At 38.7% G+C, this 16,618-nt stretch overlaps 1 protein-coding gene across 1 annotated transcript in view; it reads left to right on the top strand.

Annotated features, from left to right (window-relative positions):
• Positions 1–16,618, top strand: part of plxna1a (plexin A1a) — a 269,839-nt gene that overhangs the window by 226,470 nt on the left and 26,751 nt on the right. The window contains 2 exon segments of the mRNA XM_034144547.1: positions 6,736–6,970; positions 14,606–14,754. Of these exon segments, the coding sequence (XP_034000438.1) occupies positions 6,736–6,970; positions 14,606–14,754 (384 nt within the window).

The raw sequence follows: 16,618 nt of genomic DNA, 5'->3' as shown, positions 1-16,618 counted from the left end.
GTAAAATGTTCTTTTATTGAACAGTGAGTTTTGATCGCACAGGGATGAAACGTATACCAATATAATCTGTGGACTCTCAGGGCTCGACATTATAAATGGCCCGCTGGCCCGGAAGCATTATTTAGACACCGCGGCCAGCATAACGTACTTTCAACTCGCCCCACAGCTGTTTGCTGCGGAGCGCAGCGCGAGCAGTCTCCCGTGAGCGGGAGCGCACTCCTTCACTACAGACTGTCTCTATGTCTCTCTCTCTCTCTATCTATAACTATCTATCAATATATCTATCCATCTATCTCTCTCTCTCTCAATCTATCTCTCAATCTATAAGGAACCGCAGTAGACAAAAGGCGTTGCTATAGCAACACGTCATGTTTATATGAAAAGGGGTGGGGTCAATATGACCCGCTGGGCGGAAATAGGTATAAATGGCAATTTTTTGGGCGATTTCTTCAATCTGACTTCATATTGACAATTTTTAACAACATAGGGTGCTACATAACACACTTTCAGGAAAAGTCACGGACTGGAAGACTTTAATATTTTATTGAAAAAAAGTTACACACAATAAAAAACAGCTCTGGGTCAAATTGACCCGATTGGCGGTTCTAGTGTTAAAACGAAAGAAAAAAAATGCTACAACTGTTGATCCATAGGTTGATAATGTACCTGTGCCTTTGAAAAAATTATTTATAATCCATAATTCCATTTTTATGTAAAAATCGGAGCGGAAAAGTTAGCTGCTAATGGTAGCCACCAGAGTGTATGCAGCTTCCGGGTTTTGGTAACGCGTCACTCTCACTCCTTATTTGTTAACGTTTTGGTGTGTATATAACTTTCCCTCGATTCCATTGGCTCTAGCGGTTATAAAGAGATTTCATTCATCAAAATCGAGCAAGGGGGGCCAGAGATAGGTCAAATCCACCCAAATTACCCCAGAAGTGGGGTTTTTTGGCTAAATCTCTCTAAAAAGGTCAAATATCACTTGTTTTGCATCAATCTTGATACAGGGTACTTATTATATGTTGTACTTTGGATTCCTAAAGCTTTTAGTCTACTAAAGTAAAAAAGAATTGTTGGACAGACACTATAATTTACAGTTTTTTACTATGTAAAATCTGAATTTTCTTTAAATAAAAAACATCTATATTGATTTTGACTTTTCTACATCCAACTCACAGGTTTATCATTACTTTGAGAATAAAGATTATTAATTTAACCCTTTTAGAAGGGAAGATATGGTCATTTGTTCTGGGAATGTCATTTTCGAGCCTGAGACCTGAAAAACAGGCTCAGGGCTTAACAGGTTAACCTCAGTGAAAACATGTCATGCAGTTAAGGAGGACAATTGCTACTCAATGTATAAGCGCATCTAGATACTTCCCCCATGCGCTCTTATCATGTTTTATGTTGTTCCATGCAGGTTTCATAAACAAGGAAAACATTAAAAAATGCGTTTTACTTTATAACCAAGGTTTGAATTAAAATCAGAAATGAAAGAGAAACTAATGGTTGCTCACGCTCTTTCCTACACTCATGTCCACACTCTATTTATCGAAATGAATGGTAATATGATTGTATTGCAATTTGAATAAAAAATACTTTATGCAATATATGCATTACTTGTTTGGCCTACATATGGTTTAGCGTGCATATCACCATTCAAACATGTTGCATTAAACAATATAACTTAAGAACCCCCACACAACTCAGTGAAATGTTGACTTTATTTTATGATTTACAGTTATTAATATATCGTTCAGAGTTTTCCTTTTGGTTTAACAAATGGTTAAAAGTTCCACTCATATGGCAAGCTATGGCTGAAAATGCACAGTAACAATGTTTGTCCCTCACGATGGGTTGTATCTGTCAACAACGGAATGGTGCGTCATTAAAAATATTGGAACAGAGACTGGTCCTCTTTAACGTTTGCTAAAGGAGTCTAAAGTTATATACATACCTTCTTTAGAAGATAAACTACAACTGAATTTGAGGCAACCATAAGTGAAATTAAGATAAAAAAAATGCATGAGTTTCCACTATCTGCTACAGTGTATGTCCATGACAAGGGAAGGTCAGCAGGGCTTTGTCCTACACAGTCATGCAGAAACATAAAAGGCAGTATTAAGAATAGAATTGTTTCTGCAGGATGCCGCTGATATGCAGACGCTAAGCTTGTCTCCGAGCTCTAATCCAGAACCCACGTTCACTGTATAAAGCTTTCTGATGTGCAAATTGTGTCTTCCTTAAAAGTCGTTGCCACGTCATCACTGAGATATACTTCCTGTTTCCTATGTGAAGCTGCTACTTTTTCCTATCACCTCCCACAGTGTGAATGCTGTCACGTTCATGTCTAGAGGTTCTCAAAAGTGTGACACAGTGTTGGATAAAGTCAGAACAAGCTTGCGAGTGCGTCCCGCGGCAAAGCGTTCAGCTGTTCTTGTCCTGAGCTGTCAACAGACTGCAGAATGACACGACTGATTCACAGTGACGGCAGCAGGCTTTCAGAATCCCTGCGCAGCTCCTGGAGCATCGCTACAGCGGAAGGTCAAACCTCAGCCAGGAGACGCAGAACTCACTCTGAACATGCGGATGTTTCTCTAAATATCCCGCGAGTACACCCACCCTTTTCTAAACTCATCACCAATGTCCTTTCACAGTCATTTCCACTATATCTTTATGACATTTACTCCCCGCTAGCTACAGCCAATATACCTAGAAAGCCCCTGACAGCGCGTCCATGTAATTCAATATGATAGCTCTCAACGCAACCAGCCAGATCCAAGAAGGAACTGGAATTTCTATCTTTTTTTTTTAAACAAAATGTCATGTCGAATATCGGAGCGGTGCAATGTGTTGGCGGGGGTGGTGGAGTTAGTCCTTCGTCTGACAATCGCAGAAGAAAATATAGAGCTGTCTGTTCGGATCTCTTCTGCTGTGTGTGTGTGTGTGTGTGTGTGTGTGTGTGTGTGTGTGTGTGTGTGTGTGTGTGTGTGTGTGTGTGTGTGTGTGTGTGTGTGTGTGTGTGTGTGTGTGTGTGTGTGTGTGTGTGTGTGTGTGTGTGTGTGTGTGTGTGTGTGTGTGTGTGTGTGTGTGTGTGTGTGTGTGTGTGTGTGTGTGTGTGTGTGTGTGTGTGTGTGTGTGTGTGTGTGTGTGTGTGTGTGTGTTACTATAAGTGTTTGAGGCCTTGTATGTTTGTGTTTGCAGAACGCTGCAGAAAAAGGACACAGCTGTAGCACAATAATATTCCCTGTGTAGAATGACCTACATACAGGGGACCCCAATGGGTGTCCAGACATGTGTGTTTGTGTGTGTGGGGGTACAGAGTGTGTGTTGGCAGCTGTGTGCCTCCCTAGAGTTTTCGAATAAATATTTTTGTTTTGGCCTTCAGCTTTTAAAGTTCTTCCGTCTGTCATTCAGTCTGTCAGGAGAATAAAAATAGACAAATGCCTCGAAAATGTGTCACCGATGTAATATTGATTACACTTGCTCAAGTCAAGTCATCTGAGGAAATGATCTCCCCTGGATGATCGTACTAGATACAGCAGTGACCTATGATAAGATGATCAATTGGTAATGTGAATGGCAAAAAGCAACGGTTTGTCTCCAAATGTGCTGCTTTATTGATTGCATCATGCAAGACCTACTGTACATCAAATATGTGCGTATTCATTTACCAGGTAATCCGTTTTATATCATAAAAAACTGCAAGTCCTTTACCTGACTCATGCTTGGAGTGGCATCAATAAGAATATTGATTCGATTTTTATATCCCAAATTGGTAAACAGTTTAGTTACAGCAGCATGTAAATGCACAATAAAAAAAAAACAACAACACTAAACAAACGGTAAATACAGTATATACATATTAACACTAAATCTATAGAGAACACATTATAAAAATACACTATTTAAAAAAAAAAAGTAAATAAGTTAGAATACACAGAAATGTACTATTACTACTAAATATACTATAAATATGGGATATCAGCATTTTAAATTGCAAAATATTTGCAGTTTTAAACTAAAATTGAAATGCAGTGAGGTTTATTCAACTTAAACATTTTTTGTTAATAGTTAAATAAAGGGCCTTTTAAAAATGTTTTCTTTCTTCCGAAACACATTTGTGAGACCTAATAAATATATTTTCTGACACTCCCAGTTCACTGCGCTCATTTTGACTTGGCTATAGTATGAAAACAACAGGACATGAGGCAGTAAAAACATATAACATTAACTCATATATGTAATGTTATAAACAATGGCTCCATTCTATTCATTTGTCCCAGTAAGCCTGAATGAACAAAACCTGAAATTGAAGCAGCTAAATTGAATTCACCAATAGTTTATTTTGTTATGTACTTTTTTGCTCCACCGTCTGTTACATGAACAAATGTATTCTGTGAGAAGGGGCCTATTTGGTTTTAGAATCCTCTAATTTCCTCTCACTGTTGATCTTTGAGATCTCCACTCCAAGTGCTCTTCTTGAGTTTAGGTAACCATATTGCCACAAAATCCCATCCAATGCTGACACTGCAAAGTATAGTAACAGTATAGTTGCTGTATAGTCTATAGGAGTTACCCAGAAGCCTCTCCTTTACTTGTACTTCCTTTTACAACCCATTAGCTGCATATTGAGGATGATCAACCAAAGTCTAGATACATTTTAAGTTGGCAATAATTGACTTTTTTTCCCCAGTTTTCTGAGAATGATCTCACTCTATACTGTAGCTCCTAAATATTTTACTATGTTCACAGCTGGTTTCTCAGTCTGCCGTTTGATGCTGGGCAAGTAGAGTACAGTGAAAGAGAAACAAGTTTTTAATTTGCTACATGAAGCTGCATCAGCATATTGAATAGCAAACGCTTTAAAGATCTTTTATCAGAGTAGGAAGTCTTTCTGTAACCTAACTAATCCAAACTCAAACTATAGTTGGTTTTTGTATACAAGTTAATTCAGTTGAATCTCCTCCTTTGCAGCCTGATCATGTCCATGCAGCTAATTGTCTTCCTTATCTCCTACAAGCCCTTCTAATTGTCTCTACTATTGCAAATTAAATATGTAGGTATTGCCTATTGATATTGATATAACCACTCTCTATTTCTTTTTCTTAAGTCATACTTTGATAATGTTAGCATGCAAGTGCACTTACCAGAGCTTCAAAGTGCATAATCACACCTCATTTTAATCGCTTATCAACCCCCCTTGTTGTTCGCTTGATTTGATGGATTCCAGCGCTGTGAGCTTTTTTCTCTCTCTCTCTGAGACGCACTGCGCTTATGTAAATCTATTTAGTCAGAAAAAAAAACATTACATGTGTTTGACTTCCCATAATTACCAAGACTCCTTGGGGAGGGATTTAAATGCTAGTGATTACTTTGTTTGATTACTTATACTGTGTGTACGTGTGTGAAGCACAGCCTACACACTCTCTGACCTAAATCAGTTTGCTAAACTTAACCTTGATGGATGAGGAACATTACCGACTAAATATCTATCTTAAAAAACCCAAATGTTAGTCCTTAATATGTGCAGAAGGACGTGAGTTCTTCAAAGTTAACTTGAGAGATCTTCATTACCAAAACCTTCTGAAGGTGCTGCCCTAAAGGCAAGACTTGAAAACCTTTCCGACAAGAAGTGTTCACAGCAGCCTCCAGGTGATGTAAGCTCCCCCCCGATGTCAGCCTGTCAAAGGATCGGCTGTTTAGTGGGAGTACAGAACGCATACAAGTTTAATGATGTGGTAGAAATCAGGTCAACCAACTTCTCTTTCATCAGACCACCAGCCTTCCATTTCTTTAGACCACCTCTTCTGTTCCCGGAGTACCTGCTGCAGGAGGCCTGTTCGGATTTCTGACTCTTATACAAGATCAAATCCTCAACAACAAAAATGATGTTTAAAGTAAAAAAAGTTGCCTTTTTCCTGTGGAGGAACTGCATGTATGGCAACGTGCTGGCCAAGCTTGATTTGGAATGTCAGATACAAGAAAATATCCTGGGAACAGATTATACAAACTTCCCTTTTCTGAGCTGTCATAATGATAGAGTAACACAATTAGAAAAATATATGCAGGCTTCATATGGCAACCATTTGAAGACCCCTCTGGCCTGACTACATCATACTTTAGTTATTTCAATGTAAATATGTCCAATGCTTCGTTTTGCAGGGTGATTGTAAAGTTGTGACTTTTTGTTGAGGTGGTTCAAAAACGATGAAAGAGTGTTACATATTTGGAACTGGAAATCATTGCCAGAACCTCAATCTGTAAAAGGAATTTTAAAAAGATAACTTGTATATAACAAAGTAACAAATATGTGTGTTGTTTTTTTCTCCACAGTAACTACCAATTGCCTGTCCCTTCACTTCTGTGGTAGAGCTGCGTTATTGGCAACACACTGGACTTTTGATTGATTTAGAATGTCAGATAGAAGGAAATATCTAAGCATCAGCTATAGAAAATACTTTTTAGACATGATGGACCCCTTTGGACTAGACAATTCTGCATAATTAACAACATTGAAACTGAATACAGCATACAATACTACATTCAATGTAATTCTGCCCTTAGTAGTGTGTTTATTTTTCCTTTTTTGAGTTCCAAAAACTATTTTAAAAAGTAGAACATTTACGGAACAGTGGGCTAACTTGATCGGTGTCAGAACTTTCATTTGAAATAGTAACAATTTCCCTGAAAAACGTTTTAGTATTTAAACATTAGGAATCTGTGTGTGTTCAGATCCGTGCTGGAGGGTTCGAGTACTCCCCCGGGACTCTTCACATCTACTCGGACAGCCTGCTGACACTTCCTGCCATAATCGGCATCGGAGGGGGGGGCGGCCTGCTTCTGCTGGTCATCATCGCTGTGCTGATCGCCTACAAGAGGAAGTCGAGGGACGCTGACCGCACATTGAAACGTCTGCAGCTCCAGATGGACAACCTGGAGTCCAGAGTGGCTCTGGAGTGTAAAGAAGGTAGGAAAACAGTGTGATTGAACCTTTGTTCATCAACTGTGTGAGATTACTATGCTAATTGAGTATGAAACTATACTTGATTAAAGACAGGTTAAACTTTGAAGACTCCAGGAAGTATGCAGAGCGTTGAAGCAAATGTTCGTAGTGGCCAAACTGTGGTACGACAACTTCCGTGTCCGTCTGTGACGTCATTGGATGCAAAATCAGCTACCCAGTCCTAACACTTGAAAAGCCCTCATAAAGTGCGCTACATGCCATGTTCAGAATTATTTTCACTCTTCATTCTTTTGACTGAGCCAAGACTGGCTGTGACGTGGCGGATTGGAGGCGGGGCTTATATAAAAACGCAAATGCACATGCTCTATTCTCCCTTTTACTCGAAGGTCCCTGCAAGATCCAGGTTTGTTCTAAAGCAGGGCTCTCCAACACGCAGCTTTTCAGTAGCTCGCCGCTCGATTATCGATTATAGCGTAGTAAGGTTGCTTATTGATTTTTCGGCCGCGGCTGGACAATAACGTTTTTTTATTTTAGAATTTTTTCTGTCACACGAATATCAAATGGTCGGTGACGCAGAGATCAAGGAACAGACGTGACAGCAGCACAGCGACAACACACACGGAGCAGTCTGCTTTCTCCACCAACACCAGTCCAGAACTAACAGCAGAATGACCCGCTCTGAATCAGGCCCTGTCGCTGCGCCTCAGAGACACACAGGGAGGGATTTGTGTTTTTTGAAAAACACTCGTTATCGTCATGTCAGGTTTTTGGTGGATTTAATCAAGTCTTGGATTGCAGAGTATGAATGTCCTCTTGCTATTTTCAGTTGATATATACGTGTGTAAAGTTTGTGAAGACAGGAGGAAAGCTTCCGCGATCACCGTCTCCTCTCCGTTCCTCCAAACCCCGCCCCCTCCCTGAAAATAATGAGTGACAGGCTGATAGTGACCCGATAGAAAATGTATTATTCACTTAATCACTGATTGAGATATGATGAAGCTAACTTAATCTCATACATTCATGGGATTTATGTAACAGTAAGACAGAGAATGTAAGTGTGCACCCACATGCAGTATTTTTGTTTTTATAATGCTATTGTAAATACTCCTGCTGTTTTCAGACTCAAGTCATGTGTGTGATGCCACATTCAAGACATTCAGTGTCCTTTTTTTAACAGAAGACCGTTGCTAGAAGCTGCAGCTAGACTGCAGAAGTATTAGTTTTTTGTTTTTGAGGATGGAACCATTTTCACACACAGATATAGGGAGGCTAGACCTATACAATTGATTTATTATGGTTTATAATTTAATGTCAAGACGAAGAAGAAGAAGAAAAAGATGGCTGAACAACTGTTCAGTGTCAATCCTGTGGAGATCTCCAAAATAATGTTCAGCTTAAGTCTCAGCAAAACTCACAACATTTCTGGAGCCTTGTAGACCCAGAAAACTATAAGAACATTCACCAAGCAGCACTGAAAATGTCTGCTTTATTTGGTTCTGTTCTACATACCTTTGTGAAGCAGCTTTTTCTGACATGAATGAAATCTAAATACAGAACAAGACCGACTGATGAACATTTAAATGACTCTATTAAGTGAACCTAAGTGGGTCCAGCATACACCTCTATGGTGGACTGCATGCAGTGCCATTCATCTCACTAACAAAAGAGTGAAATGCTTGTAAGGTGGTGATTAAGGACACTTATGTGAATGTTCAGTGATGTACTTATTATGTGGGCCATAATAATATGTGAGAAATCTTCGTTTTCTTGGACCTTATTTTTGATAAGCTTTAGGTATTGCAATTTCACACGTGTACAAAAGTATAGCTTAATTCAACTGATGAGGGCTATGTGAATAAATGTAAGCGATGTGATGCAAGTAGCTCTTGGCCACTTTCATTTTTTGAAAGTAGCTCTCAGATGAAGAAAGGTTGGAGACCCCTGTTCTAAAGAGTCAGGCGTTTATTGCTTTTTCTTCCACTAAGCAACTTTTATAGGAATTAAAAAAGCCCTGCCTCTAACACTGTATCCAGTTCTCTTCATACATCCATGTTCTATAGTCTTGACTGCAAAAGTTGAATGTAATAGCCAAAGAATACCACGTAGAGAGAGATACTCCATTCAGAGATGCAATCCAAAGCAGCTGGATGCTGCCGTCATCACTGACAACATGGTTCCTGCAGGATGTGTTTACTGAGGCAAATGCATCACTGCGTCATAGTTGAGTCATTGCAAGTAGAAAAGTATTTTATTTACAAAATATGAAGGGTTGATATAACATCAAGCAGCCAATTTAGTGAGCGTTATAAAACCATCACCGCAGCAAACAGCCAGGAGGCAAACCAAATGGTGCTGTATGGATGGGCAAATGGCGGCCCCCACCTCTTCTTTTTGCGGCCCTTTTTATAAACAACGTAATTAATAAAAAAAATAAAATAAAAAAAAGATTATTTTGTATTGTTTTACTTGTACTTATACCGTCCACTCAGTGGCGACTGGTCATTAGGGGCAGGCACACCACCTAGTGTCAGCAGAAAGTATTAAAATAATAATTACAAAAAAATGCAAAAAAGATACAGCAGGTTTACTCGACATTGAGAAACGGCCCCTGTCTCTCACTGTCTAAGTGAATGGGTGCTGTAAAAACTACACTGCGCATGCTCAGTGTCTTTTTCTATTCAATGTGTGGCAAAAAAATAATCGCCATTGGGGCAGTGTGCTGACATACCCACCAAACGTCATCTCATAATTCAGAGCTGATTGGCTGTAAGTACGTGTGCCGCGAAAAGTGTAGTGTGTGAAGAGGAGACGAGAGAGCTGCAGTGACGCGTCCTAAAACCCGGAAGTAAGCTGCGCATGGCTTCCCTCGACAAAAAAGCAATGAGATTTCTCCATAGGATTTTAGAAAATAGCTGTAAATAAGATCTGTGGGAAACGTACCTGTTAGATAAATGCACGTTTTGTTCAGCCGGATAATATCCACATGTCTACCCTACTTTTATAATTTTCTAATCATAAATCTATCAATTAGATTTATGATTCGACTTTTGAAACTACAAGAAGATAAGGAGGACTTTTACAAAAAAGTAATAGAGATTTTTGTCCAGAAGGATAGGCAAATGGACTTCATCTTCAAGTCAAGGTAAGACTGCAATTTTATTGAAAATGGGATCTTACTAAGAGAGAACAATTCAATATTTAAATGATAAATTACTTTTTTTGCGTATCCTTTTGTTGAACTCTCTGTTTAAAATTAATCGAAGCATCAGACTAAAAAAGCTTTTGAAAATAATACTATATTTTGATTTAGGTCAAAATATAATATTTGTAAACCTGAAGAGTCGTGCCAGTGCCTCACCAGCCATGAACCTCACTGCACGTCACTGCAGGAGCTTATATATATTATAAACATCTAAGTTTTTTGTGCCCCACCACTTTTGTACATATAAAAACGCCACTGCGTCCACTAGACTCCTAGTTACGTCGCGAGCTGCGTACATGATTTCGTTTGGCAGCCAAATACCGCACAATAATCTGTGACGCGTTTGTGTTTCTTGTGAGTGTTTCCCGGGGAAACACTCACAAGAAACACAGGCTGTTGTTATGCCTGCTGTGACGTTAAATTACCGCGTGTAATTATGCCTTTACAAGCTTCAAAGTTGCATTTATCATCTGAATTTGGCGAAACAAGTTTAATATTCTAAAAACCAAGACTTTGTTTATTTGAAATCAGATGAAAACAAACTGTCACGGACCCTGCTGTGTTATCTATGATTACTATACGCTTTTCATTCATAATTTCAGCAGAGAGTTGACGGGTGCCTGTGTTGACACTCCCCTTATTGTGCGTCAGCAGAGACAGGCTACAAGTGTCTTAGGTTCAAGTTAGACAACTAATGTCTGGGTAGTGTTCATGACTTCATGTTTATTTCATCTTAATTGTTAATCTCAATGCACACACATTTTCCGTGCTTTCCAATAGTTTAAAATAGTTTTATTCCACTGTTAAATAACCTGTTCAATACAAACATGCCACTTGTGAAAATTAAATAACATTTCTGTGAACTGATATTTGTTTAGTGAGCTTATTAGAGGATGTTCGCTGAAATATTGTAAAATGTCAATGAAGAACAACATTTATTCCTGTGATTAATTTCTCCCTACGTGTTCCCTGTTATTGTCCATCCGTACTGTTTTTAAAACCTTTCTATAGACTATTTCATGCATTTTAAGGTGTCTTTGGGTGCTTTGAAAGGCGTCCTTACATTTTTTAATTATTATTAACAAATTGATTTATGATACTCTTTCAGTCCTATTTAAAAAGAGTATTGGTGCCTCCTGTGGCCAACATTTATATTACAACATCAAACAAACTATAATATCATCAATAACAACTTTTTTCCCAACCCTTAACCAACTGGAAACAAATTGAGGAACTTGGAGAGATTATCCTGAAACAAAAAGTGTTTCACCTCTTACATGATAAACCTAAGAAATGTATCACCAGGTTTTTTCAGATAAAGATGGAAAGCATCAAAGTAGCAAGGGTGTTGTTTGTCGAGAAAGGAGAGGTAGATGAGAGATACACATTTGGACAGGAGACATATTGATCTGAGAGGGAGTTTGGATGACTGATGTAAGGACAGCCAAAGTGTTTACAGCCAATAGAATGACACAGCCACCCAAAGCCATGGAACAAGGTCATAACATGATTACACTACAGCCACGATCATCTGCTGAACAACCAACTGGAACAGAGCTGCAGTTCAAAGTGATCCGTGCACGTTTACTGACATTTTCGGAAAATGTGCTCTTACCTTGTATCCTTTTTGATACAAGGTAAGACAAAAAACATATTCTTTCCTCAAAGAAAAACCATTGGAGTCGGTAGAAAAGAAAAGCACTCCATTTTCCAAGAAATGAAGCATGGCCTTATTCCCACCCGCCCCGCCTGCTGTACTCCCAGCTGGCCTGTAGAGGCGAGACAGTGTGTGTGGGCGGAGGAACAGATGAAGTGGGCGGGCCGCAACGCATGTGTGTGTGTTAGCAAAAGTGTATGTGTGTGAAGTTGGCTCCGCTCTAGGAGTCCTGAGGGGACGGGACAGGGGACGTTTGATTCAGTCATCTGTGAAAAGCAGACAACACCCCGTACACATCCTCCAAACTAGCATATTAGCAGTCATGGATGATTAGTTACACATTAGAAATGCTGACTGGCAAGTGTCATGTTTTGAGTCAGTATAGATACTGTTGAGACGCTTTATGAAAGCAAATACAATGGAATGGATTTCCAAAGCATTGTTTACATTTTTTACGTGTACTCAAATCAGAAACATATGAAGGATATCAGGAAAGACCACCAGATACACTGTTCACAGCAGCCGGATTAAAGCAAATATCACCCGGACATAAAACCAAAACCATGTGGCAGCAACAGGTGATTACAATGTATTTAAATGTTAACTGGTGTGTTCCAGCTTTTACCAAGAGGTAAGGTTTATTTGAAATACTGCAGAAACTCTCCACTAGTCGTGCACATGGTTTTATTAGATGCGTTACATTAGGTGGGTGTTTCCTCTACTTCCCTGGATTGTTGGTGCTGAACACCTCTACATTTCTAAGTGATTTAGACATTTTTAGTTATGCCTTAGTTAATTCTAACACAAAACTGCATTGTCATGAATATAAAAATAGTCCAGATAAAACAATCATATTTCCCTGCAAATAAAACTGTTTTGTAAAGAGATGAAATGCACTCTTGGTCAATGTATGACCGTTAGCCTATGGTGGCTAATGTTAGCTAAATATAGCAAACGTTAGATAGATATAGCTGTAACTATGCTAATGGTAGCATTATGATTGCTCTCTGCCACGCAGTCTCATTAAGATGTCTTTGCTACTACAGATTCTTGAGAAAACTGAGGAGAATTTACTATCTATTAAAAGCTTATCACTAGTGTTGCAATTCAGTGAAAGTCAGTCATAGTCTCGCTTTAACTATATTTGAGGTATCTTGATGTATTATTTAACAGACATTTCAGTTAATCAGAAGCCATTATTATGTAAGGTGTATCTTGTGTTTTGCTTTTCCCTTTTCAGGCAGAATCATTTGCCATTCGAGCAATAAATACGGAATTAATGAATGAAATAATCGGAGATGGGAGTTTTGATGACAGAATGTGGAAGGAGTGAAAACATGATGCAAACCTCTCGTCTTCTTTACCTGGATTTATATTTGTCACACACCTCTACCTCCTCATCTTTCTTGCTCTATCCACTCGACTTTTTTTCCTTTCTTCCCTTTATCTTCTCCGCTTCCTCTCCATCTCTCTTGTGGACCAACCAGTCCAATAACAGCTGGGAGAAATTATGCATGAAAACTCATCCGTCGCTCTCTTAATAATTATCCACTCATGCAATTAATTGACTTTCCTTTCCAGGAACTTTGTTTTTTGTCTCTGGTTCTTCCTCTTTCTCTCTCCTCGAGCTAGCTCTGCCTTTTTATTTCATTATGTTTGGGCTTTTTTGATTGGACAAGCAAAGATTACATTTATCGGGTCTAAGACACCAAAGAGGGAATTAAGTTCACGACAGTTTAAAGTCTTGTCTTTTTTCTCCCAGGTGTTCTTTCAGGATGTATTTGTTTGAAAAATGTTAGAGAAATTACAATGGGGCACTTTTAATCACACTTAATTACATGTCCTTCACTTAAGTGAATTTGATTGCTATATCGGGATTTGTTATCATTCATTAATGTCTAAAAACCCTTGCTTCTTTTTCTCTGAATGTATTGGTCCTCTTTCTTCATCATGGTGGAGCATCATATAATTACTGAATTACCCTCCAACCTCTGCTTTTCATCAAATAATGAACTCCAGATTAGCAGTGATACACATTGATAGTATCAAGCTGGTTTCACTTACTAATTCAACAAAGAAAGTACCTGCCGGAAAGAAGGTATTTTCTTTGTCACAGGTTATATCCTGCAGCAGTGAGTGAACCCCCGCCAAATTTGGACGGTAGTGTTAAGTGCTAACTGACGCCTAGCAACCGCATTAACTCAGTTGCTACAGGACATCAAGGTCACACGGTTTATTCAGAATACTTTTTTACTCCTTTTGTTTGTTTCAGAAAGAGAGTATATTTTCGGAGTAATTGGCCTTTGAAACAATAAGTGTTGGTTTTCTGGATAACTGTCAAAGAAATGGGTTCTCTGAGTAACGGGCCATCGCAACAATGTACCATTGCAACAATGGGCTATTTCCCATCTATACCTAGCTGTAGAAACATCCAGTGGGAAAGCAACCTTCATTTGGGACCCTCTAGCTTTCAATTCCCCTAAAGGTCGCCAATCGTGAGTCAATTTGCTGTTTGTAACGTGAATTCCAGTGTTCACAAACGTCAAATGTACTTAGCAACAGTGAGAATGGACGAGCATATGAACCTAGACATGAACAGTTAATTGGACCTTTCAAACAAGATTAAACTGCAATGATACAGTCTTTAAGTCAAATAACAGAAATAATACTTTTAAATCAAAAGGCAGAACCAAAGGCAAGTCCTTTACCAACTGTTCCATTTAAACATGTTTTTTCGCCATCCACCAACACTTTCTCTATTTGTACATTTTCTTCGTAGCTTTTGCCGAGCTCCAGACAGACATCCATGAGCTGACCCAGGAGCTAGACGGAGCTGGAATCCCCTTCCTGGACTATCGGACTTATGCCATGAGGGTCCTGTTCCCAGGCATCGAGGACCACCCTGTGCTCAAGGAGATGGAGGTACGGGTCAGTACCCCACCAACCAAGCTTGAAACTAAAACCAACTCACCGTCAATAATCAATTCCAGTAGAACCGAGAACTAAGCCTTTGAACCAATAATCTAACACCAGAGGTAGAAGGAAGTGGTGAAATATGGATTGAATGTCCTACCAGCTTTATACCCTTGTAGCTATTATCCTATAACAGTTGTCATCAAAGACACTCATTCTGAGATGTCAGACATGTTTCACAGCAATTGTATAACCTGTGTTTTACCTACTTGGTGTTGATCTGCTGAGCGTTCTCAATCAATGCAAATTACTTTTCAAGAGACATACTGTCATCATTAGTTTGATTTCATGGGAATAACTCTCACCATATTCTCTTGATGTGGGGACGCAGAGTTTTAAAGTGCTTGAAATGAACTGAAAATAAATGTTATGTAAGACATACAAGAAGATAAAGAGATGTACAAAAAAAGGTGCATAGCTAAGATGAAGAGAAGGAGGATTAGAGCAGAGAGATTCAGGGTAATGAGGATTCTTACTTGCATTATACATCACTGTTAGGTTATTAATTAAGCCTGTACATGCAGCCACCTTGCCAGCACAGCTGAATGGAGACAGTGCACGCGATTTACCGCTGAGACCAAAGGAAGTACAATTAATAGTGTGTCAACATAAACTACTCCGCTCCAACGCTAGAAACCAAGAGAGCCAAGTTTGTAATCAGCAGTATCATTAAGATGTAGAAGCTGGTGCCGCTTCATTGACTTTGATTGGAGCGCTGACTTTTTGGAGTCGAGGAATAATTTGTTTGACCTTTTTACAGCTTCATTTAATCGTTCTAATCCAGAAAGTGGATTTATACTCCTAGAAAAAGAAAAAGCCCTCGGGGCGGTCTCAGAGCTGCCATGTCTTTTTCTTTTTTGGTTCATTCTTAGCGATTCATCCTCTCTTATTTTTGGCTACAAGCAACAGTGGTGATTACTTAAATACAGTAGAGATATCCTCAGATATGGAACAAAGCCCATTGTGGCTCCCACCAGAGACTATAGCGCTATAACTATCACAACTCCTGATAATGCAGAATCTGAAAGAATTAGTAGTTAGAACGTCTTATGTAACAGGCAAATCAAATGAAACTCTTTTAACCATTGGGCCCCTCCTCTGTATTTGGCTTAGCACTTTTGCAGATTGGTATAACTTTTTGTGACATAACTCGATAGCATTTGATCAAATACGAACCTAATGTTAAATACGCTTATCACATCTAAATCCTTTGGAATTTCTTATTGAGTTTTGGCATTCAACTTTCATAAAGTTAAATGTTTTATTGCCGGAGAAACCAGGAATACTATACAGTTCAAATGTCACACCTAATGAATGTGCACATCTTGTAGATAGGAGCTGGAAATGAGATAGCCACTCAGAATATATAGTTTGGATTAAATATTATGGAAGAGGCGTAACCTACAATTGTCATAATTACATTCTCATACCTCTTCTTCTGCCTCTAAATATTGATATTATGAAATGATATATGAAAAGTTTAACTGGGAGACACCTTACCATTTGTTAGAGAGAGATATCTTAAAGATAACTGCGTGTCTCAGTGACACAAAAAACAAACTTGAAAAACAAGCGGGGTAAAATAATATATATTCTCTAATGATAATTAGACAATCAAAAATAGACATGATATGTCAATGTAATTTGTATTTAATATGGTTTATTTATTTTTATGTATATATGTTTCTTATATACAGTAATGTATTCAATATATTATTAGTTTTTTATTATTATAACGTTATGTTGTTAGCAGATAGCTTTAATTAGCTAGAACTAGCATGACCTCTAGCTTGGGGCAATTGGCATACCGTTGAAAGCT

Source organism: Trematomus bernacchii, unplaced genomic scaffold, assembly GCF_902827165.1.
Source record: "Trematomus bernacchii unplaced genomic scaffold, fTreBer1.1, whole genome shotgun sequence".
NCBI lineage: Eukaryota > Metazoa > Chordata > Actinopteri > Perciformes > Nototheniidae > Trematomus > Trematomus bernacchii.
The sequence above is the reverse complement of the archived record's forward strand: the minus strand, read 5'-3'. Positions and strand labels throughout refer to the sequence as shown.